The 25,971-nt window shown below is 55.1% G+C and overlaps 1 protein-coding gene across 3 annotated transcripts in view; it reads left to right on the top strand.

Moving 5' to 3' along the window:
- Positions 1-3,873: 3,873 nt before the first annotated feature.
- AHCYL1 (adenosylhomocysteinase like 1) overlaps positions 3,874-25,971 on the top strand; it is a 29,658-nt gene continuing 7,560 nt past the window's right edge. The window contains exons 1-9 of one of the 3 annotated variants that reach the window (XM_021527638.4): positions 3,874-4,295; positions 19,734-19,845; positions 21,056-21,199; positions 21,906-22,006; positions 23,251-23,353; positions 24,170-24,264; positions 24,984-25,090; positions 25,171-25,287; positions 25,431-25,494. In XM_021527638.4, the coding sequence (XP_021383313.1) occupies positions 4,191-4,295; positions 19,734-19,845; positions 21,056-21,199; positions 21,906-22,006; positions 23,251-23,353; positions 24,170-24,264; positions 24,984-25,090; positions 25,171-25,287; positions 25,431-25,494 (948 nt within the window). In that variant the 5' untranslated portion in view covers positions 3,874-4,190. Of the gene's footprint in view, positions 4,296-8,117; positions 8,234-11,488; positions 11,561-19,733; positions 19,846-21,055; positions 21,200-21,905; positions 22,007-23,250; positions 23,354-24,169; positions 24,265-24,983; positions 25,091-25,170; positions 25,288-25,430; positions 25,495-25,971 lie in introns of those variants that run through there. The other 2 variants (XM_085561452.1, XM_085561451.1) reach the window with 2 other exon arrangements.

Below are 25,971 nucleotides of genomic sequence, written 5' to 3'. Positions count from 1 at the left end.
GCTTGGTGTAAGTCTGGGATGCAAGCGGGGACTGGAGATTGTGGCTGCCCTGTCACATCCCTGGGGTCCCTGAGGGGGTGACTGGGGCTGAGTCCTGGTGGTTTTACCCTGACCTGCTTCCCTGGGGATGCGTGTGGGAGTTCGTGGCCACTGCAATGAGGGCAGAGGGATTCATCTGCCCTTCCTGCCCCAGCTCTGCCGGCACCGCTGAGAGCTCCAGGCACCGGCTCTGGTGCTGTGGCCCCCCAAAATCTGTGTGAATGGTTGGGAAGCAGCTGTTTAAAACAAAGACACTTGAGGCAAAGTTTCCTGGAGCACTTTGCTTAGAGTGACAGCACTGGAAGAGGCATTTCCTCCCCCGACATCGCTCCCCCTGCTTTCCTTCCTTCTTTCCAGGAGCAGGGCAGCCCCATACCCTGATCCAGCGTCTCCAGGGGGATGCCAGGGGGCTCCCCATCACCCTGGGTCCCTACCAGCCCATGGGGTGTGCAGGGTGAACACCCCCCCTGCTCATCCGAGGGGGTGGCAAGGGCAGGAGGGGTCTGGGAGCTTTCTGTGAGTGCCAGGGCTGAGCTGCTGCCTTGTTTGCTGACAACCAGGATTCCTCGAGGGGAGCTGACTCAGCCCAGCCCTTCCTCTCCCCAGCAGCAGCCGGGGGTTTCCCAGGTCCACATCCCCTTCCCAGGGAAGTGGGACCTATATATATCCTGCTGGATCCGTGCCACGGTCATTATGGTCAGATTTGGGGGGTATTTGAGGCCGGAGGCTGCTCTTAGGGGTGGGCACCGTGCCCGGGTTTGGGGGTGCTGAGGGCAGCGAGTCCCTGGCCTGCTCCAGGATGCTCCAGGATGCTCCAGGGTGCACCAGGATACACCAGGCAGCTCCACAGCTGCACAGGAGAGGGTGGCTGGAGCTGGATGAAGGCAGCTAAGCTGGAAGCTAAGGCAGAGCTGGGGGGCAGAGCTGGGGGGCAGAGCTGGGAGCATCCCAGTTTGCTGGGCGGTGTGGGGACCACCAGTGCCCACCCCTCTGTGCTTACACCCCGCAGTCGCTCATCCCTGACTTTTTCTGGCTGCTCTGTGTGCTGTAAAAGCATCTGGAAAATGCAGGAAAAAAGCCAAATTGTCTCCCTGCCCTCAGGTTCGGGCCAGGAGGGTCCCTGTGCTCCTCATGTTCCCAGCTGGTGCCTTTTCCCCACCCTGTGTGGGAGCAGGGATGTGATTCCCTGCCCCGGGCACCTTCCACCCCCAGCCCCTGCAATCTGGGGGGCAAAACCTGCTCTCAGCCCCCCACTCAGGAATCCCATGGAGCTACATCCCTGTCCCTCAGCACCTGAAGGGGAGGGGAGAAAAGAACCCCCCATCCCAGGATTGTGTGGGGCACTCGGGGGTCCCTCCGGGGGTCCCAAATGGGTTTGTACTGCAAAAAGGTGCTTTGATGGGATGAGAACAGGGAGTTTGGGGGAAAAGATGGATGGTGGGAGGGGAAAGCATTGACAAGAGGCTCAGGGGACCTGAAGCATGGGCTGGCATGGAGTGACTATGGTCACCAGCACACCCCCCGGGGGTCCTGGGGGTCCCCACAGCCCTGCTGCTTGTGGCATTGGCAGGGCTGGGACATCTCTCAGGCTCATCCCGTTCTCCCGAAACCTCCCAGGCACTCGGAGACCCCCCCAGATGTCCTGAGACCCCTCCCAAGTGCCCCCAGAGAGCTCTGCCCACCCTGGAAGCCTCCCCAGAGCCGCCGCGGGCACCGCAGAGCTGCTGACGGGGCAGAAGCAGCGGAAAGGCCCCGGGGCCGCGGTTCCCGGGGCACGGCGGCTCCGGGACAGGGTTTTGGCCGAGGAACTGCTGCAGGATTTAGGTGGCCAGAGGCCGTTTTGTGGCCAGACAAAGCGGTTTTGGTTAAAAACCGTTATCTGCTCTTTCCCCTGGGGATTTTAACCCACACGCTGATTTTTTTTTTCCCAGGTTGTATTTTAAGGGAGCAGCCCCGGGGAAGTGAAGGCGAACAGGGCTCAGAGCCCTCCCTGCTGCTGGGGGGCGTTTGGGGATGGGGTGGTCCGGGCTCAGAGCCCCCCGCCTGTCTGTCTGTCTTGGAATGGCCCCTAGAGCCCGTGTGGGACTCTGCGGAGCCGGGAGCGCTCCGGGATGCGGCTGCGGCCCCTCAGTGTCCCTGGCCCCGGGGACAGGCTGGCTGTGACCCTCCCGGGAGCGCAGGAGCCGGCAGAGCCCGCTGCGGGGCGGTGAGCAGCAGGAGTGCGGGAGGAAGCCCCGGCCAGGCTCAGCACTCCCAAAAAGCGCTCAGCACCCCCACGCTGGGCTGGGGATGTGGGCGGGTGATTCCGAGCCCCGGTGGCTCCGCTCGGCTCGTTAATGGGTAACGAGGGCCGGGAGGCGCTGCCCCGAGCCCGGGCTGGCGCTGAGCCGGGCTGCGGGGCCAGCACGGCCGAGCCTGCCCGGCGGCCCGGGGGACTGGCACCGCGGGGGTTAACACCGCTGGGATGGGCACCCACAGCTCGGGACCTGGGGATGGACACCCAGAGCTCCGGGACCGGACACAGCCCCGGGGATGGACACCCACACCTCCGGGACCCGGGGATGGACACCCACACCTCCGGGACCCGGGGATGGACACCCACACCTCCGGGACCCGGGGATGGACACCCACACCTCCGGGACCCGGGGATGGGCACCCACACCTCCGGGACCCGGGGATGGGCACCCACACCTCCAGGACCTGGGGATGGACACCCACAGCTCGGGACCTGGGGATGGGCACCCAGAGCTCCGGGACCGGACACAGCCCCGGGGATGGACACCCACACCTCCGGGACCTGGGGATGGGCACCCAGAGCTCGGGACCTGGGGATGGGCACCCAGAGCTCCGGGACCGGACACAGCCCCGGGGATGGACACCCAGAGCTCGGGACCCGGGGATGGGCACCCACAGCTCCGGGACCCGGGGATGGACACCCACACCTCCGGGACCCGGGGATGGACACCCACACCTCTGGGACCTGGGGATGGACACCCACAGCTCGGGACCTGGGGATGGGCACCCACAGCTCTTTTAGTGTCTATACTTATTTAGAAAAATTGTATATAAATTAATATAATTTATGTAATACGCTTATATAATTCAGTAATTTAATATAAATTCATGCACACCATATATATATGCATAAAATTAATGTATAGAAATTTTATAGCTTTATAATAATTTATAAATGTAAATGTATATAACTTATAAATATAAATAAATTAACATATTTTGCACATTTATATATAATTAATATTTAATTTATGTGGTTGCTATTTTATGCATAAAATTAATCTTAATAATTTTTTCATTTAGTCTAAATAAGGAATTTAATTAGTTTTAATTTAAAAACTAATTAAAAACTATTTTAACTACAAAACTAATTATATGCATATATAATTAGTTATTAATTAGATAATGAATTAATGATGAATTAATTATATATGAATTATATATTAATTACATATTAATTATATAATTATATGCACTACATAATAGTACATATTATATGATATATTATAGAAATTTATATGCAATTTTATTTATGTTATATAATTATTGTGGTTAATTGGGATTTGGCCCGCGCTGAGGTTCCTGACCACGCCCCCTCACCATGACCACGCCCCTCACCGTGACCACGCCCCCTGAGTGACCACGCCCCCGTTGGCCCCGCCCTCGTTCCCGCCCCTCAGCGCCCTCCCCTCCGTGTCCGCCAGGGGGCGCCCCGCCCCTCGCCCGCTCCCCCGGCGGCGCCGCGCGGCCTCGGCAGCCCGGCGGATGACGTCACGGCGCGGTGACGTCAGGAGGCCCCGCCCCTGGCGCGCCGGCCGCAGACCCGCCGCAGGCAGCGCGCCGGCGGCAGCGAGCGAGCGGGACCGGCCGGGCGAGCCGAGCCGAGCCGAACCGAACCAGAGCTAGAGCCAGAGCCTGAGCCAGAGCCGGGCCGAGCCAAGCCAGAGCCAGAGGCGAGCCGGGCCGGGCTGAGCCGAGCTAGAGCCATAGCCGGGCTGAGCCGAACCGAACCGAACAAAACCAAACCCAGCCGGGCCAGAGCCGAGCCCGCAGTGCTCCCGGCCCCTCCGCCGGCCCGTGCCCCGTTTGGTCCCGCCGGCGGCCGCGGCCCGTCCCGCGTTCCCCGCCGCACCAGGATGTCGGTGCCGGAGCCCGCCGGCGGCGAGGAGAAGCAGGCCAAGGAGGTGGAGGACGCCGAGAAATATTCCTTCATGGCCACCGTCACCAAGGCCCCCAAGAAGGTAGCGGGGCCGGGATCGGGGGGTGGCTCGGGGTGCAGCCCCGGCTGCCGGCGGAGCGCTGTGCCGCAGGGGCACGGGCTGTGCTGGGCGCGGGGAGCAGCCTCCTCCCGGAGGGGGCGAGCAGCCCGAGCTGCAGGGGGAGCGGGGCGAGCGCCCGGTCTGCGGCGGGACTGGCCCCTGGCGGGGCATGCAGCCTCCGCTCCGGGCGGGGAGCAGCCCCCGGCCGTGGGGAGCAGCCCCCGGCTGTGGGGAGCAGCCCCCGGCCGTGGGGAGCAGGAGCCCCCGGCCGTGGGGAGCAGGAGCCCCCGGCCGTGGGGAGCAGGAGCCCCCGGCCGTGGGGAGCAGGAGCCCCCGGCCGTGGGGAGCAGGAGCCCCCGGCCGTGGGGAGCAGCCCCCGGCCGTGGGGAGCAGCAGCCTTTGGTTGTGGGGAGCAGCCCTCGGCCGTGGGGAGCAGCCCCCGGCTGTGGGGAGCAGACCCCGGTTGTGGGGAGCACCCTCAGCTTTGGGGAGCAGCCTTTGGTTGTGGGGAGCAGTAGCCCCCAGCTGTGGGGAGCACCCCTCGGCCATGGGGAGCAGCCCCCGGCTGTGGGGAGCACCCTCAGCTTTGGGGAGCAGCCTTTGGTCGTGGGGAGCAGCAGCCTTTGGTTGTGGGGAGCAGCAGCCCCCGGCCATAGGGAGCAGCCTCTGGTTGTGGGGAGCAGCCTTTGGTCATGGGGAGCAGCCCTCGGCTATAGGGAGCACCCCTCGGTTGTGGGGAGCAGCAGCCCCCGGCTGTGGGGAGTACCCTCAGCTTTGGGGAGCAGCCTTTGGTCGTGGGGAGCACCCCTCGGCTGTGGGGAGCAGCAGCCCCCGGCCATAGGGAGCAGCCTCTGGTTGTGGGGAGCAGCCTTTGGTCATGGGGAGCACCCCTTGGCCATAGGGAGCACCCCTCGGTTGTGGGGAGCAGCCTTTGGTCGTGGGGGGACACGACTGTGCCCCGGCTGTGGGAGGAGCGGCCCCACAGGTGTGGGGCTGTGCTGGAAGGCTGGAACTGACTCAGTTTGATGGATCAGTTTAACTGGGAAGTGGGGCTTGTCCCCATGCAGTGGCAGAGAGGGAGACTGGCGAGGGGGCTGGGGGTGGCAGGTATGCCCCAGGGGGCTGCTGGTCCAGTTTGGGTGGGGAGGGAAGGGTTTGGGTGCTGGGGAGAGAGGGGTCTGTACTGGGGTACAGCCCTGGCCCGCATGGGGGTGAGGGGAGGACCAGTACCTGCAGGGCAGGTTCCAGGGGGCTGGGGCCAGCTCGGGTCAAGCCCTGGGGGCAAGAGCAGGGCTGTGGCATAGGGGGGATGCAGGGGGACAGGGTGACCCCGGGAAGGGGACAGGCAGGGTGGGCCCCTGGTGTGGGACTGTGGCGTGATAGAGCTTTGTGGTGGGGACAAAGCAGGAGGGACCTGTTATATGGGAAGAGCCAGAAGCAGCAACCTGGAATCCAGCTGTGGGTCACTCAGAAGGGTGGCTGAGAGATTTCAGAGTGTTGAGTTTTTTTGGGGGCAGGTTCTGTTGGAGGTGTGAGTGGGAGCACCTTTGGGCTCAGGAAGAGGCTGCCGAGTCTCCTCAGTGTCCCTCCATGCCTGAAGGCCTCACAGGAGCTCTGAGATCTCCCGGTGCTGCTCCCACACCCCTGTGGGGTGCTCAGGCGGCACTGAGGGTGGGCAAGCGCTGGTCTTGCCCCTGAAGCAGGGTGCAGGACCCCCGTGACCTGGGGAGCTGGCCCTGAGCTCTGGGCTCAGTGCTGAAGTTTCAGCACGGTCAGGGAGGCAGGTCCGTGTTCCAGGCACTGCACAGAGCTGTGCAGCTGAACATTGCGTTCCCCTCGGGGCTGCAGCCGCCTGGAAGCGGTGGAAGCAAAGGCGGAGCAGTCACAGAAAATGGGAACATCCTCCTCCTTCGGGGGAACCTCTCCTGCCTGCTCTGGCCACGGCTGGGACTCGGGAGTGTCTGGCCCTTGGGGAAGGTCAGCTGGATTTGAGGTATCTTCTTTCCCAGGGAGCAGGGCTTGAAGACTGGGCCCTGTTTGTCTGGGCTGTGGACATGGCCTGGAGGAACGAGCAGAGGAATGTGGGGCTGGGATCTGCCTCTTCCAGCAGTGGCTCAGCACAGCTTCAGCTCAGGAATTGTTTTTACCTTTTCATAACCATCATCTCTGTCAGAGCTAACAGCAGGAGACTGCTCCAAGGAGACAGCAGGCTGCTAATCCTGGAGCATCCCATGGAACCAAAACACCTGTGGTAAAAGAGAGTCCATTGAGCATCCTCAGAGGCAAGTTTGCCATCCTCTCAGGGGGGTGAGATGTATCCCCAGAATTTTCTGCTGCAGACTTGACTGTGCAGCATGAGGAGCCTTGGTTGGACTCAGTGGCTGCTGCAGCTTTTCCTGGCTGGGTGAGGATATTGAAGGTGCCCAGAGCGACACACGACATTTGAGGCTGATAACATCAGAGATGGGGAGCGAGCTGAGCTGAGCTCAGGGAATGAATCGCTCCGGGCTCCTGTTTTCCTTGCCTGGCTAGTTCCTGCAAATAGTGCTGGGGAACAGCAGAGGCCTTGGCAGGAGGATGAAAGACCAAGGAAGGGAGAATTGCTCTCCTGAGATAAGCTGTTGAGTGCCCCCAGCTCTGATGCCTCAGAACATGATTGCAATTAAGCCATTAAAACGCCCTTCTGATTCCCTGCAAGTCAAAGTGGTTTTTGTGCCAGCTGCCCTGGACCTCCTGGCATGGTTAGAGGTCAGTGGAGATGGTGGAGAGAGATGATTTACCAGCACAGAGGTGGGCAAGATAGTGCTGTGCTGCTGAAGCACGTCCCCCCTGGGTTTTTGGGCTCCTGGAACTTTGCTGATGCAGTTTGTGTGAGGTGTTTGGAGATGGAGAGGGTGGGAATGTGGCCAAGCTCAGTGCAGGCTCTGTGAATGGCTTTTCAGAGGAGCCTTAACTTGTGCTGGAGCTTGGGGAAGGTGCCAGTGTGAGCCCACAGCATCCAGCCCAGGACCTGCAGGAGCATCCTGGATGCAGCTGGAGGTACATTGGGCCTATGGGCGCTGTGGAGAGGTTGGTGTCTCCTTGTTAGGGTCACCTGGAGCTGGGAATCAGCCCCTGGCATTGCTCTTTTCTCTTGTCAGGGACTCGTTTATGGTGAAAAATTGAAACAAGCAGGAGGTAAAAGATGAAAAGATTAAATATGATCAACTCCAGGCTGAAGTAGGAGCTGACTTGGTGGAGGTGAAAGGAGCAATAAGGACATTTTCCCCCAAGAGCTGGGATTGCCTGGCTCTGCCAGAGCTCCCTTTTCACTGCAGTTCATGGGGATTTGTCTGTCAGCATAATGACCCCAGTGTGGTCTGAGCAAGGTGGTTCTTTGGTCAGGAGCAGTTTGCAGGCAGGGGTGAGCGAAGCTGAGTTTTGCACCTTCTCCAGCCACTGCTGTGGTGTTGCTGGGGTAGATTTGGAATGCTGAGGCTGGTGGCTTACCCAGGTTTAGTGAACGTGGATGTGGAGATGATGATGGCAGAGCTCAAGGGCAGGTTGTGCTCCTCCAGATCCCTGTGTGCCATCACTGCTGCGTGTGGGCATCTGCTCTGCTGCCTCCCTGGAGACTGCAGGTGCCCTTGGCAGCAGTCGCTTTCCCAACCCACGTCAGCCGCTCGGCGGAGCCTTAAACTCCAGCCGAGCCAAGCTGGGGGTGCCTGGAGCGGGAAGGGCACGGCGAGGGGCACCGGGCGTGTGGCAGGGCAGGGGGCTTGGCAGTGCTGTCCCTGGCTGTCACCTCACCCCGCCGTGTCCTTGTCCCGCTGGCATCGCTGCCTGCTGGGCTGCTCCACACCTGGCTGCAGACAGATCTCCCTGCTGCGGCATTGCTGGGCTCTGAGATGGGCTGAAGGCTCGGCTGTGGTTCCAGGGAGGTGAGTTGGGTGCCCATGGGGCTGTGCTGTGCCCGTGCTGTGCCCCTGCGGCTGCCGGCTGTGGCAGGGAATGCTAATGCAGGCGCTGCAGCTTTGCGGTGGCAGCGGGCTGGCTGCTGTGGGGGTGGCAGAGATGGAGCAGGGAAAAGCTGGGGAAGGGGGATGGGGCCTGTGGGGAGCTGCTGGCCCCTGCGAGGGTGGGTGTCCTCTCCAGAGCATCGTTCCTGCTGTCTGCAGTGGCCTGCGCACCGCTGACCTTGCTGCAGCCAGCTGCATCCCTGCCCAGCCCGTTCCCAAAGACCTGGCCCTGCCCCACTTTGCTCTGTGGTGACTTATCCCAGGTCCCTGCAGCTCTGCCAGGCCGGGTGATACCTTCCCCTTGGTGCTGTCAGGGGGATGAGACTGCCCTTGTTTGTCCTGACAGAGCTCCTGTAGCCATTCGTTTTTCCTGTCCCTTTAATTGAATTCCTTAGAGTGGCTGCTCATAAATCCTCTGTGCCTTTGTGAGCCTGTCTGGGGCCATGGCTACCACCTCCTGTCCTGCTGTTCTGCAGGCACCGTGCACCTGAATCTCCTCATTCCTTTGCCTAGATCTCCATTTCTTTGGTTCCCTGCTCTGAGTTTTTCTCTCTCATAATGAGGTGCCTGGGCTGGGATGAGTTGAACAGCTCATTGTCCTCTGTATGGATGTCCTGAGATAAGTCTGGCTTTCCCTGGGGTTCAGGAAAACCCTAATAAGTGGGGAAAAAAGCACAGGTGTGTTTGGAGTGGAGATGAATTACCAGGGATTGGGGCAACCTGGTGCTGTGTTAAATGATAGAATCCTAATTTTTTTCTCAGTTGCTCTTGGGACCTTCCCATTGTTTTGGTGTTTTGGAGGGTCTCCCTGATATCCAGAGGGGAGCTTGTGCCAGTGCCCCAGCACTGGGCAAGGCCGGAAGACACTTAATTGAATTGTTGAACCAGAGAGGGGAAAGAAAGGAGGTTTTGGGGGTTTGATGGGCATAAACTGTCTTCAAAATGATATGTCAGAGCCTGTGGCTTTTGCTTCCCTCTTTTCTTCCTGCATCCCTGAAGGGGGCTGGGTTTCCACTCTTCTGTCAGTCCTTTGGAGATGGGAGAAGAGTTGGATATTCATTCTTCCCAGTCTTCAGAAGCATCTCTGCCATCTTTTAATGGTGTAGGGGTGGAGACCCCCCATCCTGGGAACCCCCTTCCCACATGAGCAGCCAGGTCTGGGGTGTGGGAAGAATGCTGGAGCAGGAGCACAGTGTTTTGTTTTGGCCTTCTCTGAGATGCCAGGTTATCTTCTGCTGCTGGGGACTGGCCTACCACAATGCTTTCTCTGGGAACTGTTTTCTCTGTGCTTCCAGCCTGTGCAAATGCTGGAATGGGCTCCTGTGCTCCCTCCTAGATGCTGAGGCTGGGGTATTTCACTCTGGAAATCAGGTTTTCAAGGTCAGGTTGGAGTTAATCCTTTGTAAGTGAGGATCCCTTCTGCGTTACTCTTCTGAGAAGTTAGTGGGTGCCTCATCCCAGCTTTTGGAGCAGGAAATGTGTGGAACCTCAGCACTCAGCTTGAGGGATTTGGTTGTGCCTGGCTGTGTTTTTATCACCAGGAGTTTCCTGGGGGTGACAGTCGCATTTGCAGAGGGCTCGTTATGCTTCCTGCTGAGCCCTTTGATCAGAGCTGCTTATCTGGGGCCTCTGGCTCACCTTCACTCAGCACACAGTGCTGACGTTCCAGGTGACTGTCCTGGGACCTGCTGGTGGCCCCAAGGGCCCACAGTGCAGAGGACTTTGTGCCAGAACTTGTCCCAGAGTGAGACTTGGTGAAACCAAGGGTTGAGTCTGTAAGGGGCTGGGAGGAGAGTCAGGGAGCCCCACCAAGGAGGAGCATCATGGTGACACCTCAGCAGGTGGAGCCCCTTCCCAGGGCACTGGATAATCCCAGGGGCTTGGGCACCCTGAGCAATGCTGGAATCTACTCTGCACTATCCCTCTCTTCCCACATCATCCCTGCAGGCTTCCCTGGAACCCTTGGGAATGAGTGCTCTGGGACATCTTGGTTGATGGCCCAAAGGTCCAAAGAGGAAGCTGCTAGTTTGGAAATGGTTTGGTTGGAAGGGACCTTAAAGACCCCCCAGTTCCACTCCCTGTCCTGGGCAGGGACACCTTCCACTATCCCAGGTTGCTCTGAGCCCTGTCCAGCCTGGCCTTGGACACTTCCAGGGATGGGGCAGCCACAGCTTCTCTGTGCCAGATCCTCCCCACTCTGACAGGGAAGAGTTTGGGCTGTTTTTTGGCAGCTGCTCTCCCTCCATGGGTTCTGTGCCTCTGAGACAGCAGGATGTGGAAGCTGAGGCCAGTCCTGCCTTTTGGAGCTGCCCTCATTGCCCTGTTGACTTGGGCTGCTTGAACTGTGAATTTTAATTACACTTTGGGATCAATACGGTGGCCTTGGTAACGAGCTTATTGCTGCTGCAGAATCTGTTTACTTCAGGTTGGTGACAGCCAAAGGACTGAGGTGGCCGAGGACATGATGTTCCAGCTCCTTGAACAGGCTCCATTGTAATTCAGGGAGACTCCTGCAGCCCTCAGAGCTGGGTGCAGCCTCCCCTTGGCTGCCCCCACAGACCTGGAGCTGCCTGGCAGTGCCCGTTCCTGCCTGGCTGAGGAGCTGCCTGCGTTCAGGAGCCAGGGTTTGGGTGGGAGCTGCTGGAGCCTGCTTTATCTGTGTGCTGTGGGTGGAAGGGATCACTCCTTCTGGCCTTTTTCAGGGAGGAGAAGTGGGCAGCCTGCAAAAGGAGGCTCCTTGGGGCTTTGCCTTCCTGAAGTTCATGTTTTAGTGTCCTCCTTCCAGATGAGGGTGAGGTTCAGGCTGTGTCTGCTGTTTCCTGCCTCTCCTCCTTTCACCACCCAACAGGGAGCTCCAGATTTCACACATTCCTGCACTGTGGGGAGAGTTCTGCATCCAACGTGGGCATGTTTTGGAGCGAGAACATCTGGCTGATCCCTGTTGACCTTGGAGCTGTCGGCATCTTGCAGGCAGCACAGTGTCTCCTACATTAACTAATCCTTTCTCCAAATACTCTGTGAGCTTGCCATCTCCACAAAGAAATCACTTCCATCCCTCCTGGCTCCTTTAAAAGCAAGGGGCTTCATGAAATCAGCCCTGTCTGCAGGAAAAGGTTGGCTTTGCTCTGACACAAGTCTGATGTTTGTCCATCCTGGGGGTGATTCCTCAGGCTCCTGAGCAGGGAAGAGCCCATGCTGAAGCCTGAGGTTTCTCCTGCTTTGCCTCTCACCGGATGCATCAAAATCCAGGTAATTTCCAGGGCTGAAAACAGTCTATTGGTAAATGAGGAACGGGCAGCTCCAGTGGAAATAACATTGTGAGAGGCTTTGGGAATCAGGGCAGGGGGAGGATGGATTTCCAGTTTCCAGAACAGGCTGCTCCTGTTTCCATGCTGATCCTGTGGGGTGTTTTCCCTTAAAGCTGTGACACAGGGATGGAGGATCAGCTAAGGGTACCAGGGAATAGCTGGAACCTCTCCTCAGTGGGACTTGCTGTTTTGGTTTTTGGAAAGACCTGTAGAAGTCTTGGAATGCTGAGGTTCTTCAAGGCAGTGTGGGGGGAAGAGGAAGCAGGTGGGGTGCCAGGGAGAGTGATTCCTCCCCCAAAACACAGGGACTGCTTTAGGATTACAGAACAGAATTTTGGCCTTCTCAATTTTTTTTTTTTTTTTTTTTTGTGGCAAACCCTCCCTTCAGACCATGAGCTGTTGCTGAACAAACTGATTGACAGTGTTTCCAAGTGTTCCCTTGGTCTCATACAACCGTGCTTGGAGAGGCATTTTCTAATTAGTTTAAAAATTGATGCTAATTAAAGCTGATTCCCTCTCAGCTCTGACACACAAACACATTTCCATGGGCTTCCAGCTCTGCCAGCTGGCCTGCAGTCCTCAGATTGCCCCATAAGCTGCTGGGAGTGATTTAACCCACAGTCATGGAATAGGGGAATGGTTTGGGTTGGAAGGGTCCTTAAAGCTCATCCAGTTCCTCCTTCTGCCCTGGCTCCCAAGCCCCAACTTGGCCTTGGACACTCCCAGGGATGGGGCAGCCACATCTGCTCTGGGCACCCTGTGCCAGAGCCTCACAGGGAGGAATTCCTTCCCAATATCCCATCCATCCCTGCCCTCTGGCACTGGGAATCCATCCCCTTGTCCTTGCAAGGACATGACCTTGTATTGCTTGTACTGCAGTGTGGTAACTCCAATTAATACTGGTTTTCCTGCTGCCCAAGCACGTGCTGTGCCATAGGCTGGGCGGGCAGTGAGCAGTCTGGGATGGCTTTAGACCAGGTGCTGTTTGCCCATTCATGGAGATTATGGGGTGAACCTGTGAGACATGACCAGAGTTCACTTAGGGGTCCCAGACATTGGACTTGTGCTGTTCCTGCCAGGAAGGAGCTATCTCGCTGTGTTTCAGGAGATATCCTCCTGCTCCATCAAAGCCAGCCCCAAGCCTTTGCCTCGATTCCTGCAGTCCAAGGGCTGGATGCCTCCTTATCTGCTGGTGGGGAGCTTTCCCTCTGCTCCTGCTGGAGGCACACCTTTGACCTCCAGGTGTTTATGAGGCAGATTTATCCCCAGTTACTATTTAACACTCAAAATCACATTTCTTTTATTGAATTCCTCCTGTTTATTTTTCCTTTAACTGGCATTTACAGTGATTCCCATCATGACGGAAATCTTGAGGTGATTTCCCGCCTAGTAACCTTTGGAATGGGTCTCTTTCTTTCCTGGTGTTTCTTTGTCTCTGCTGAGTTTTGAGATTCATGTGGAAGTCCTTAATTCTCCTCTTGGACTCACAGAAACTTCGTTTGTTTTTTGTTTTTTTTTTTTCACTCGGTACTTAACCCAACCAGCCTTTCCCTGGCAGTGCAGGATGGATATTGGGATCAGGGCTTGGCTGGTTTCTTTTGCCAGAACCTCAGTGCCCTTTTATTTCTTCACTGGGAACAGTGTAAATGTTTCCAGGTGGAGATTTGGCTGGGATTCCTGTTCAGGGAGTTGGTGGGGAGCGTGCCAGGCAGGTCTGTGCCTCTAGGGAGAGCAGCCTGCCCTGTGGACCCTTTGGGAGTGAGAGGTACAGATCCAGGAGCACCAAATTCCACATGGCTGTGCTTCCAGGAACAGAGCAGCACCATCAGTAAGCTCATCCAGCTGTGATGTCCAAATGGAGCACTTGGGTTTCTTCCAAAAGTTGGGGGAACCACCAGGAGAAAGTTCTCCTCTTGCAAAGGCCACACCTGGAGCAGAAGCAGGTCCTTTTTCCTGAGGGTTGTTTCACTTCCAGCTCTCACAGAGCCCTCGGTCCTCAGGCTGGGAGGACCAGGAGATCTTGCTGAGCAGCTCTCCTGCTCTTCCACCATCCCTGTGAATGGTGGGGTGAAGCAGTGGGAACTGCTGGGGAAAATCCTTCACCTGGCCGTGGGCTCTGCCTGGGGTTTTGTTTGCTGCTGGGAGGATTTGAACTGGGAATCTGGTGGTTCTTCCATGGGCTGGCCATAGCCTCATGTGAATTTGTGCAGCCCTTTGCCATCCAAGTTTGCACTGGCATGCGTGACCAGAGCTTGGAGGTGGGAAAATGGGATGGTTTGAGTCACAGAGCCAAATCCACCTCCAAAACCTCCCCTCCCCAGTGCTTTGGGGATGAGGATGGTGAGTTGTCCAGGTGAGAGTATTGCTGGTCCTGATCCCCAATCCCTCTTCTCCAAGTACCTTGTTTTTCCTTTCCTTCCATCCTTAGGAGTGCTGTGATCCCTAAGTACCTTTCCAGCCTGGATAACCTCCCAGGGAAAGAACCCTAAAACCATCCCTGTCTGCATTGCTGATTCCCACCCCAAAAACCCGTGTCCTGTTGGATTGTGGAGCAGGAGCTGTGTCCCCCTGTGTGTCCCCTGTTTCCAGCCTCATGGCTAGACACTGTCCTGTGGGAACAGGGGCTGGCTCTTCCAGCCTGGAAGTGGAGCAGAAGGGGGCTCAACACAGGGTAGCCAAGTCCTCTAAACAAACCCAGCACCCTGGCATGGCCACACTGGGAATGGGGCCAGCACAGGGGCCAGCACAGGGACACTGGGAGCACTGGGAACCTGCAGCTGGCGGGTTTGGGATGGTCTCAGGGAAGCAAACGTGGCAATAGCTCGGGGTCCCCTCCGGGATCTGAGTGGTTGTGAAAACAGCATGGAGGAGTTCTGTCCCTTCCTGAGGAGGTGGCTCAAGCAAAGCTGCTCCTCTCTCCTCTTTCTGCCCTGGAATGAAGGAGAACACTGGTTATCTGACTTTTTTCCTCTCTGCTGATGAGGCTGAAGGGCCTCATTCCCTGCGATGCCTCTGCCCTCCCTGGACACTGTGACGAGTTGCTTCTGCAAATCAGTGGATTAAAACAAGTTGTCCTTTAGAAATGCCTGACCCAGCTCCTTCTCAGGAAAAGCCAACATATATCTGTCCTTCTGCAGACAAGGAATCCTTGGAGACTGAAACCTGAAGGTGCCCATCTCCAGGTGGGCAAAATCCAGCCCTGCTCCGAGCTGCTGCTCCTGTCTCATGTGGGAGCAGGGCTAGTGAGGAGGAGAAGGAGGATGCTTGTTTGAGCTGTAAAACATTCCTTGTCTGGCTGAGTTTCCAGGAATGACAAAAAAATGATGAACTTAAAAGACAGGTCACGTCAGGGCTGCCTTGGCAGCGTGGGCATCCAGCAGTGCCCTCCCAGCCTCTGCCAGGGAGTTTTTGTTTGGGAGAATGTACTAAATAAAGGGAAGTGGCTGCACTGAATAGTCCTGATCCCTGCTGGTTTTCTGCAGCCAAAGGAAAGGTCCCAGGACTCTGGATCCTTCCAGGCTTTCTCCTGGGAGGGCAGAAGTGGGTTGCAGAGACTCTTCTGCTTTAGAGGTGGTTGTGTGGCTGTAGGAACGTGCTCTGCTCCCATTTTGCTGTTCCTCCCTGGGCGACTGTGCTGTGTCCTCACATCCATGGATGGCAGGCTCAGAAGTCTGGAGGATTTTTAGATGGTTCATTGCTTCCTGCTTATCTTGGGTGATGTGTGGAGCCTGCTCCTGTCCCTGCTCCACTTATCCAGGACAGAAGTGGCTGGGAGGACACTTTTCCTGTGGCTGTGTTTGAGTCGATGCTCACGTTTTCCCTAATTATAAATAATAATAATAATAATAATAATAATAATAAAAGGATTGCTGAAGCAAACCTGGGGATGCTAGGAATAGAGCCTGGAGCTGCTTCCCAGCCTGTGTTCTTTCCCCTGTGGAGCCTGTGCATTGATGAGCCGTGTCAGCTGTGAGTTGGTGGATGCTTTCCAAAATCTCTGTTCCTTCCACAATCTGCTCCTGCTCTCCCCCAAGGCTGCATGGGATGCAGTCAGGGATGTGTAGCACAACAAAGGAGCTTAAGCGACCTCTCTGGAGCTGTTCTGGGAATGGAAGAAGTGTTAAAGTGAAAAGTGGGATTGTCCTCTGCGAGAGGGACATGCTGGGCTCATCTGTGCCTGGGGTAAATCCAGCTGCGTGTACAACTCCCTTTCCCTGGAGTCAGGGAGTGGAATTTTCTTACTCTGTCAGCTCCAAAAACTGCTCTCCTGGCTGACCACTGGGAAAGTGCTTGGGATCAGCCATGGAGGATGGCACACCCTGCAGTCATGAGCTGCCCGTTTGGTGGGGTGGTACCAATCCAGACCTGCAATCTGTTTGTCCTCCCTGTGTTGTAATAATTAAACAAAAGAGGCTGTGCATGCTGGGGACACTTGAGCTGCTGGGTTTGGTGCTGCCCCACCAATGTTCTCAGTGGATTTATCCTTGTGCCCTAGAGAGAAGCTTGTTCAGGCTGGTCTTCAGATTCCTGGAGGTTTGGGATGCTCTGGACAGTGTGGCCAAATAGGGTGGACAGTGCTCCCTCAGCTCCAGCCCTGGAAAGGGTGGTTTGAGCTGAACATGAGCAGCTGTTGTTGGGAAATGTCAGATCTGCCTGGGAATGGGCACAGTGGCAGTGGATTCCCAAAGGGACAAAATGTCCTTCTGGCTTGGCTGGCTTGACTGGGAGCAGGAATGCCCAACGATGCTCTGGAAGAACTTGGCAGGAGATGGTGGATCCTGCTGTTTTTCTGCAGAACATATCCCAAAATCCCTGCTGTTCCAAGTGAGGAACTGCTCATTTGGCCCCTTTGATCTCCAGCCCCATCTTCTCCTTTTCCAGGCAGTGATGCTAAAAACCCCTGGCTTCATTCCTGCGCAGGGAAATGGGTGCTGTCTTGTTTTCCCTACTTGACCACGAATTTCTGGGATGAAAAAATATTTTCCTTGCACTTCAACCCTCGTGCTCCACCCGGTTGGAAAAGCTGCTTCCAGCAGGATGAAGTTTGGGATGCAAAGAGAGGGAGAGCTGGACAGCCCCGATCCCGCTGAGCGCTGAGCCGCAGCCCCCGGCTGGCCGGGAATGCCGCCCATTCCGGTTCCCATGATGGGCAGAGGGATTAGGAGATTTTCTCTGGCTCCTTAATGCAGCTCGAGCTGCTGCTGGCACGTGGAGGGCACTGCTCACTCCCCTCTGCCCAGCGCCGTGCCCGACCTGCCTGCGCTGCCGCCCCGCTGCCCGCACAGCGGTAACTTCCCCGGCTCAGGGGGGTGGGATGTTCGGGTGCTTCCTTGGGTTTGGCTGCTGTTCGTGGTGTTTGATGATAATTTTAGCCAGGGCAGATTTTGCTAAGCTGGGGAGTTCAGCTGAGCCCTGGTAAAGCCACGGCAGGGATTACTGGGGGTAATTCAGCACTTGGTTTGCTTAGCACTTGCTTTTTCTCTCCCCTTGGATTCAATCCCTCATTCCCGTGTTTCTAAACCTGCTGTTTCTCTTGCAGGGTGGGGTTGTGCCTCAGAGCTGGCTCAGCATTCACAGCTGGAGGCCTGAAGGGGAGGTGGATTGTGGTGTGGGATGTTGTGGGACTGGGAAGTGCAGCATCCCTCTATCCCATCCTCCCTTTTCCACCGCATCCCAAAGGAACTTTGCTCTGTGAGACCATCCAGGCAGCAATTCCGTGAAGGGAATTGCCCTGTCCTGGAGCACACGCATCCTGGATGCTGCAGGACAGACCTGCACCCTGGGCTGAAGCAGTGTGCTTTATGTTTTTTCCCTCCTGGGTCACCTCTTCCCTGGGAACCTTTCCCTGAGATACAGACAATTCCTCAGCTAACACTTTAAGCTGTTTTAATGCCAGCAGCTGTTTTATGGGGAATGTTTTTTATGCCCTTGGGTTTGATGAGCTGCCAGAGGAAGAGCTCGATGTGAAGGCATGGAAATATCTTGTGTCCTGAAATTGCTGATACTTTTTCCTCCTTGGAAGTGCCCATGAGCAATACACTGGCATGGAAGTGGCACAAGCCTATCCCAGGCTGTGTGGGGAAGATTGATCCGAGGAATAGACCTTGAACAAATTCCAGCAACATCATTCCTTGTTGGGAGTCCTGCCAGCTCCTGCCACACTCCCTGAGCACAGTATTGGTGCCTGCCTGGAAGTGCTTCTGCCTGTCTTGTCCCTGGAACCAACTTCCCTGTGGGGATGGGGTTGTGGTGGCCTCCGGGTCCTCCCTCTGCTCTCCCATGGGGGTGGAGGTTTCAGTGCCCTCCTGGTCCTCCCTGTGATTTCCCTCAGGGATGAGGGTTGTGGTCTCCTCTGCACCCCCTCCCTCTGCTCTCCTGTGGGGATAGGATTGGGATGCCCTCTGGATCCTGCCCTCTGCGCCCTCCCTCTGCTTCCCCGTGGGGATTGAGGTTGTGGCGCCCTCTGAATCCTCCTTCCGCATCAAGTGACCTCAAACAATCACAAAACCAAACCTTCTATCTCCATTGATCCTTTCTATTCCTTCCACTAATACAAACTAAAGCAGTTTGCATCAGAATCCAACTGGAGTCTGCTGGGAAGTCTAGTCAGGGAAGCTGTGATGTGTCCAGGATGGAGGAGCTGGCTGGAAACCCTGCAGCAGCAGCACCCACAGGATTGCCTGGGATGTTTGGCTGGGTGTGCTGATGGATCTGATCTGTGCCAGTCAGTTCCTGGAAGAGATGCTGGAGTGCCACATCATCCCTCCTGCCCTCCCTTGGAGTGAGCCATAGGTTTCATTCCCCCTTGTTCCTTCTCAAGTGGAATCCCATGCTGGTTTTGGCCCATCTTCTGGGATTCTGTAGGATTGTGGCAGCGTTTTCCAGCCCCAAAAGCTGTACCGGTGCTGCAGCCACCCCAGCTCCAGCCTGTGCAGATTCCTCCTTTCTGGAATGGATCATTTCAAGTAAATAGTTTAATTCTTCTCCCCTCCAAAGGCTGTCTCCTGCATCAAAGCTTTCAGGGTGCTTTTGGGATGGCTGTGGCACTGAAAGCCCCTCCTTGTGACTGCTCTGGGCTGTCTCTTTCCATCATCTTCATTTCTCTAGGTCTCCTCTCAAGGTCTCCTGGGTCTCGGGGATGCTTTGTTAATCCCACTCCCTGCCATGACGTCTCATCCCTGTTAAATGGCAAAATTAAATCCTGCAGTGATGTGATGGGAGTGGAGGGGCCGTGCTGGGGTTCTTTGTCAGGGTCTCCTGCCTGCAGCAGGGAGGGGGCTGCAGGCTGGGATTGCTGGTGCTTTCCCTGATTCCCTTTCATCTCTGTTGCCTTTCACTGGCAGGAGCAGCAGTAAGGCCCTTTGCTGGCTGCTCATTTGGGGTGAGCACAGCAGCTGAGCAGTTTTGGGTTATTTTTCCTCTCTTTTTGGCCCAACACAGTTAAATTTGATGATCTGATAGAAGGTGCTGGAGCCTTGAGTTGCCTCTGGCTGAGAGAGGTGGCTGTTTTGGGGGTTTTCTTCCAATGGAAACATCTTGTCCTGCAGAGGAGGCTGAAAGCCAATGCAATGTCAACTTCTTTTTGTTGAAATGTTCTCTCTTGCTGAGGTTTTTTCCTGTGCTTTTAGTGTCAGTTTTGGAAGGATGTGTGGTGTTTTTAACCTGCGGGATGCTCTGCTCCTGGGAAGAGCCTGGAAGCACCAGGGAACTGTTGGGACCACCCCAACTTTCTTGCTGCTACATTTTTGGGCAGAAATCTGCTGAGATTGGTTGGGGCAGGGGCTGTGGGAGCAGGGGCTCTGCCTCCTCATGGGATGTGGGTTGTACAAGGAGTGCAATTCCTGAAGGAGCCTTGGGGAGCTGGGAGGGGATTAAAGGAGATGTTTCAGGGTGCTCTTTTTATCTTCAGCTGTTGTGTGAAATTCGCAGGGTGACAAAAACCTGGTGGCAGTTGTTTCGGGCAGAGGAAAGGATTTAATTTTTGGCATCTGTAGCCTTGTATTTGGTGATGCTAATTTTTGTGGACTGAAGGGTTCTATGTGTCCCTGTAGGTTGGGACATGTCATGCCCTAAGGATCACCTCCTGATTTAGCACTTCTTTCCTTTGCTTCCAGCAAATCCAATTTGCAGATGACATGCAGGAGTTCACCAAATTCCCGACCAAGACGGGCCGTCGGTCCCTGTCCCGCTCCATCTCCCAGTCTTCCACTGACAGCTACAGCTCTGGTAGGTGCCAGGTCCTTGTCCTCACATATTCCTCTCAAAAACCCAGCATGGGTGCTGCAGTGAATGTGCTGCTCACAGCCTGTGGCAGGAATTGTGCTGCTGTTTGTACTTGGATGCTGAGGGAATGATTCCAGGCATTCCCAAAGCTCAGGCATTGATTGCCAGTTGATAATTGTTACCTCTGGACTGTTTTAGAGAAAAAGAGTACAAAATTCCTTCAGGGCATTGGCTTTTCCTAGGAAATTGGTAGTTTGAGCCATGAGTGAAAGCTGGGAAGGGAAATGCCGGAGCTGACCCTAGGTCGGGGGTGGCTCCGTGTGCTGGAAAAATCTTCTCCTCCAACCCGAACTTCCCAAGAAAGGCTCAGCAGTCTCTGTTGTTGGGTCTCAAGGCAGTTTATTGCAAGTTATCTAAAAGATTTTCTTCTGGGGCTGCTGTGGTTTGCTCACAGCTCAGGCAGAGGCACACACACACCCTGACATCCTCTCTGACCCCGACTGCTTCTTCTCTCCCACCCAGGGCTGCTGCTGTCTTTTATATGGTACATTACGTGTGACATGGTTACAGTTTTCCCCAATGCCTATTACCTATATTAAATGGTGCTTTTCTATCTTTTATATGGTACATTACGTGTTACATGGTTACAGTTTTCCCCAATGCCTATTACCTATATTAAATGGTGCTTTTCTATCTTTTATATGGTACATTACGTGTTACATGGTTACAGTTTTTCCCCAATGCCTATTACCCATATTAAATGGTGATTTTCTACTCTAAACCAATCTGTGAGTGCCAACATCACCAAGAACATGGAGGGAAGGAAGGAGAAAGAGGGAGGACAGGGCAGGCCCAGATCCCAAATCCATCTTAAACCCTCTGACCCCCATGTACAAAACCAAAACCCCCCTGTACAGCACTCAAAAATTCTTCCCTCTACTTTGTGACTACTTCTACTATAATATCTAAACTTTTGTGACTTCTTGTTCTTCCTGCAAGGTTGGTAAATCATTCCATGGCTCAAACCCAAAATCACAGCTGTTTCCAGCTGTGCCAGGGTCTCAAATGCTTCTGACCTGGACCCGGAACATCCAAAAATGTCTGAGGGACATTTTGAGTTCAGACAGGGAAGCAGAGCAGAAAGCTGAAGGGTAGGAAGTTCCTGGATTCATAAGGCCTGCCATAACACTCATTCATTCCTCTTTTGGTTTAGCTGCCTCGTACACAGACAGCTCTGATGACGAGGTGTCCCCCCGGGAGAAGCAGCAAACCAACTCCAAGGGCAGCAGCAATTTCTGCGTGAAGAACATCAAACAGGCCGAGTTCGGGCGCCGGGAGATTGAGATCGCCGAGCAGGGTACAGAGCACAGCGTGGGGCTCCTGGGGCTTGGGGCAGGTCCTGGAGACCAGCAGCTGAGCAGTGGCAATTCCCACTCCTGCTGCAGCCTTGGATACCCTGTTTTCCTCCTCCAAAATCAGGGAGGAGCGAGATGTGCCTGCAAATGCTGTGCCCCATCCCTTTTCTAGCAGGAGCAGAGCTCTTGCAGGGTTTAATGTTTTGTTGGCTTTGGATGGACAAGGATTTTGTAACACCTTCAGAGATATGAAAGCTGAAAATCCCACCCCTTCCTGTGGGGGTGGTAGGAAGCTGAATTACCATTTCCAGGGGGGTGATTGGGTAACTCTCCTTTTAGAAGGGGAAGACAACCCAGACACATGTAGAGCAGCTCTTCTGAGTTGTGGCAGCTCTGTTTTCAAGTTCAGGTGCTTCACCTGCTGTCACAGGGCTGGTGAATGTCCTTAGGAGCCTTCCCCAGGCCTTGTTAGTCCCAGACCCCTCCTTGCCTCTCTCCTTATCCCTTGGTCAAGTGACAAATGACACTGGTGTTTTGGTCCTGTTTTGCCAGGCCAGGGATGAGGAGCTTTCTCCCTGCCTGTGTAACAGCTTCAGTAGAAATTTTGGGGCTTGGAGGTATCCTGGGAGGCCCTGAAGGGAGCGGAGCTGTGGTAGAGAGGGGACCCTGCAGATTGAACCAGCATTAAAACCTCTCTTCCTTTTGCAGACATGTCTGCTCTGATTTCACTCAGGAAACGAGCTCAGGGCGAGAAGCCTTTGGCTGGAGCTAAAATTGTGGGCTGTACCCACATCACAGCACAGACTGCGGTGAGTGGCTGCTTATGTGGGGGCCTGGGCTGGGACATCAGCTTTCCATGGGGAAGAAAGTTCTTTGTCTCTTTGGGATGAGAGAAGAGATAAAGAACCCCAGCATCCCAGTTGAGTTTGGATGCATTTTGGAAAGGTTGTGCTGGTGATATTTCCCCAGGGCAGCATTTGGTTCCTGTGCACATCACTGCTGCCCCAGGCCTGCTCTCGTGCCAGGGGCACCCCTGTCCCCGGGGTTATTCCTGACCCCTGGGTTATCCCTGACCCCGGGGTTATCCCTGACCCCGGGGTTATCCCTGACCCCGGGGTTATCCCTGACCCCGGGGTTATCCCTGTCCCCTGGGTTATTCCTGACCCCTGGGTTATCCCTGTCCCCGGGGTTATCCCTGTCCCCGGGGTTATCCCTGACCCCGGGGTTATCCCTGTCCCCGGGGTTATCCCTGTCCCCGGGGTTATCCCTGTCCCCGGGGTTATCCCTGTCCCCGGGGTTATCCCTGACCCCGGGGTTATCCCTGTCCCCGGGGTTATCCCTGACCCCTGCATTATCCCTATCCCCAGGGTTATCCCTGTCCCCGGGGTTATCCCTGTCTCTGGGGTTATCCCTGACCCCGGGGTTATCCCCGTCCCTGGGGTTATCCCTGACCCCCGGGGTTATCCCTGACCCCCGGGGTTATCCCTATCCCCAGGGTTATCCCTGCCTCCCGGGGCACTCTTGACCTCTGGGTTATTCCTGAACCCCGGGATATTGCTGGTGCTTGGGGAACCCCTGACCTCTGGGGCACTCCTGATCCCCAGGACATCCGTGATCTCCAGGTTATCCCTGACCCCCAGGGCACCCCTGGGGCACCTCTGGACAACTCTGTCCCCTGCGCCACTCCTGTCCCCTGGGGCACCCTTGACCCCTGGGTTATTCCTGAACCCTGGGACATCGCTGGTGCCTGAGGCATCCCTGATCCCCAGGACATCCCTGATCTCCAGGTTATTCCTGACCCCCGGGGCACGCCTGTCCCCCCGGGCACCCCTGGGGCACCCCGGCCCTCTGGACAGCTCTGACCCCCGGGGCATCCCTGGCACCTGCCCACCTGGGCATCACCTTGACCCCTTGGTTACCCCTGACCCCCAGAACACCCCTGACCCCCAGAACACCCCTGGCCCCCAGAACACTCCTGGCCCCCAGGACACCCCTGACCCCCAGAACACCCCTGACCCCGGGACACCCCTGACCCTGCCCACCTGTCCCGCAGGTGCTGATCGAGACGCTGTGTGCCCTGGGGGCGCAGTGCCGCTGGTCTGCCTGCAACATCTACTCCACCCAGAACGAGGTGGCGGCTGCCTTGGCAGAGGCTGGTGAGTGCAGCCCCTCCTGCCTCACCCAGGGGAAATCTCCCAGGGAAATTCATATTTCATTTGTATATTTTGTTTTATATTTGTGTATGCTTTAGTCTATATTTATATACATTTTATATTTGCTATTTTATAACAAGATAAAATTTTATATTAAAAATTATAAAATTATAATTTACATTTAGAAATATTTTATACTAGGCATATATATAAATATAAACAAATATTTAAATTATATATATTATATATATTGACATTAAAGATACAACATAAATATCTGAATACACAGGTAGATATTTATTAAATGCTTATAGATACATTTTGTATCAAATAAAATAGATATAAAGTATAAAAAAATAAAATAGATAGGAATATATATAAAATGATAAAAACATAAAATATATTTAAATTGTATATTTAACCATATTTTAATTATATTGTATTTATTTTTATACTGTTTAAAATTAAACAGTTAATAGTAGTATTGCTACATTAATTACTACTAATAGTATTACTACAATAATCACTACTACCAAGTTATTGCTAGTATTGTTTTCTTATTATATATTTATTATTATTTCTTTGTTTTTTATTATCTATTTTATTGTTTAAAATTTTGTATTTCTTCTTTAGGGAATTAATATTTTTGGGGAATAGCTTCTAGGGAGGGATGGGCAGGTGTGATGCTGCTGTGGGCAGTGACGTGATCTCTGCACGGCCCCTTGGCTGGCTCTTGTGTCCGTGTGTTTCTGGAGCTGGCCAAGCAGGAGAGAGCTCTGCCACGCCCAGCAAACCCCAGGGATGCTCCTGTTCTTGCAGGTGTTGCTGTGTTTGCCTGGAAAGGGGAGTCAGAGGATGATTTCTGGTGGTGCATTGACCGCTGTGTTAACGTAGATGGCTGGCAGGCCAACATGGTGAGGAGTCTTCTCCAGCCCTTCCTCTTCCTCCCTTCCACCCTGGGGTTGTTCCTTGGAGCCTGCTGACCTCGAAAGGTTGCATTAATGGGGGCTCTTGGAGAGCAGCAGCTGGAGATGAGCTGGGAACAGCCATGGGAATGTCAGGAGCTGCAGACATGGTGTCCTGAGGTAGCACATCCCAGTGGCAGTGAGAAATGGGAAATGAGTCCTGTTTCCCCTGCAGGAGCTGCCCCAGCTGCTCCTCTCACAGCCCAGGTGCCATCTGCCCTCACCCTCCCAAAGCTGGGATCACAGTGGGGACCTTTCCCTTGTCAAAGCCGATCTGTGGTCACCAGTGATGTGTCTGTGGGCCGTGACACCTCCCACAGCCTATCCTCTCCCCTTTGCTTCCTGGACATCAATGCTGTGGTGTCCTGAGCTCAGCCTGGTTAGTTAGTGCTGCCTGTGGTCACCTTCCAGAGCAATAGCAGGGGCAGGAAATCCTGTTAGCATCCAGCAGCTCCACACAGGGTAAGGCATCTCAGGGTTTTAGAGGAGACCCAGAGTTGCAGGCACCTAGGGAACCCAGGAGTCATGGCCTGCAGGCCTCTGCCCAAACAACCCCTCCAGCAGTGCCTAAAGATGTTTCTCCAAATCCTTTTCCCCATCCTGTCCTCAGCCAGTGCATTTCCCAGTGGGAGGCCTGACTGCTCCCTGTTCTTCCTTGCCTGTTGTAGATCCTGGATGATGGGGGGGACCTGACCCATTGGGTTTATAAGAAATACCCCAGCGTGTTCAAGAAGATCCGAGGGATTGTGGAGGAGAGCGTGACAGGCGTGCACAGGTGGGAGCTTTGGGAAGGCAGATCCAGAGATCTCAGGGAGTTGCTGCTGTCTGCTCTGACCTGCCTCTGCCCTCTCCCAGGCTGTACCAGCTCTCCAAGGCTGGGAAGCTCTGTGTCCCAGCCATGAACGTGAATGACTCTGTCACCAAGCAGAAGTTTGATAACCTGTACTGCTGCCGGGAATCCATCCTGGATGGGTGAGTCCAGCTCTTTTCCCCACTGGCACTTCCACACGGGTGGCTTTGGCTTCAGCTGCTTCTTAAGCAGAGATCAGGCTCTGCTGCTTTGACCTGGCTTTGGGCTTGACTGATCCCAACACAGGTCTCTCTCTGTCCCCCAGCCTGAAGAGGACCACGGATGTGATGTTTGGAGGGAAGCAAGTGGTGGTTTGTGGTTATGGGGAGGTGAGTTCTGTGAGCTGTGCTGGCCTCCCCCAAGCTCAGCATCCTGCAATTCCCTGTGCAAAGGCCACTTTCCCTTGCTATAAGGAGTAGATCCAGCCTGGTGATAACCAGGGAAATCTTGCTGGAATCTGCTGTGAGGATGGAGATCAGGGATCAGATTTCCCAGTTTGCTGCAGATGAACTGGGCTGTACAGCCGACAGTTGCTGGGAGTACTGGCCTGAATTATAAGTACCCACGGGGACTCCCATCTGCTGTCCCTGGCCCAGGTTCAGCTTCCAGCCTGTCTGTCACTGAGCAGGGCAGGCAGCTTCTCCCTGGGAATAGTACTCTGGCAGAGGGAAATCGTATAATGAACTTATAACTGATTCTACCATGGAAGAGCTGGAGCTGGGAGCTGCCACCTTCCCTCCATCTGTGCACATCCATGTGGGTGTTTATCTTCCGGCCCTGTGCAGGGACTGGCAGGAGCTCCAAAT

This window comes from Lonchura striata, chromosome 26, assembly GCF_050655825.1.
Source record: "Lonchura striata isolate lonStrDom1 chromosome 26, ASM5065582v1, whole genome shotgun sequence".
NCBI lineage: Eukaryota > Metazoa > Chordata > Aves > Passeriformes > Estrildidae > Lonchura > Lonchura striata.
This window is presented reverse-complemented; position numbering and strand designations above follow the sequence as displayed.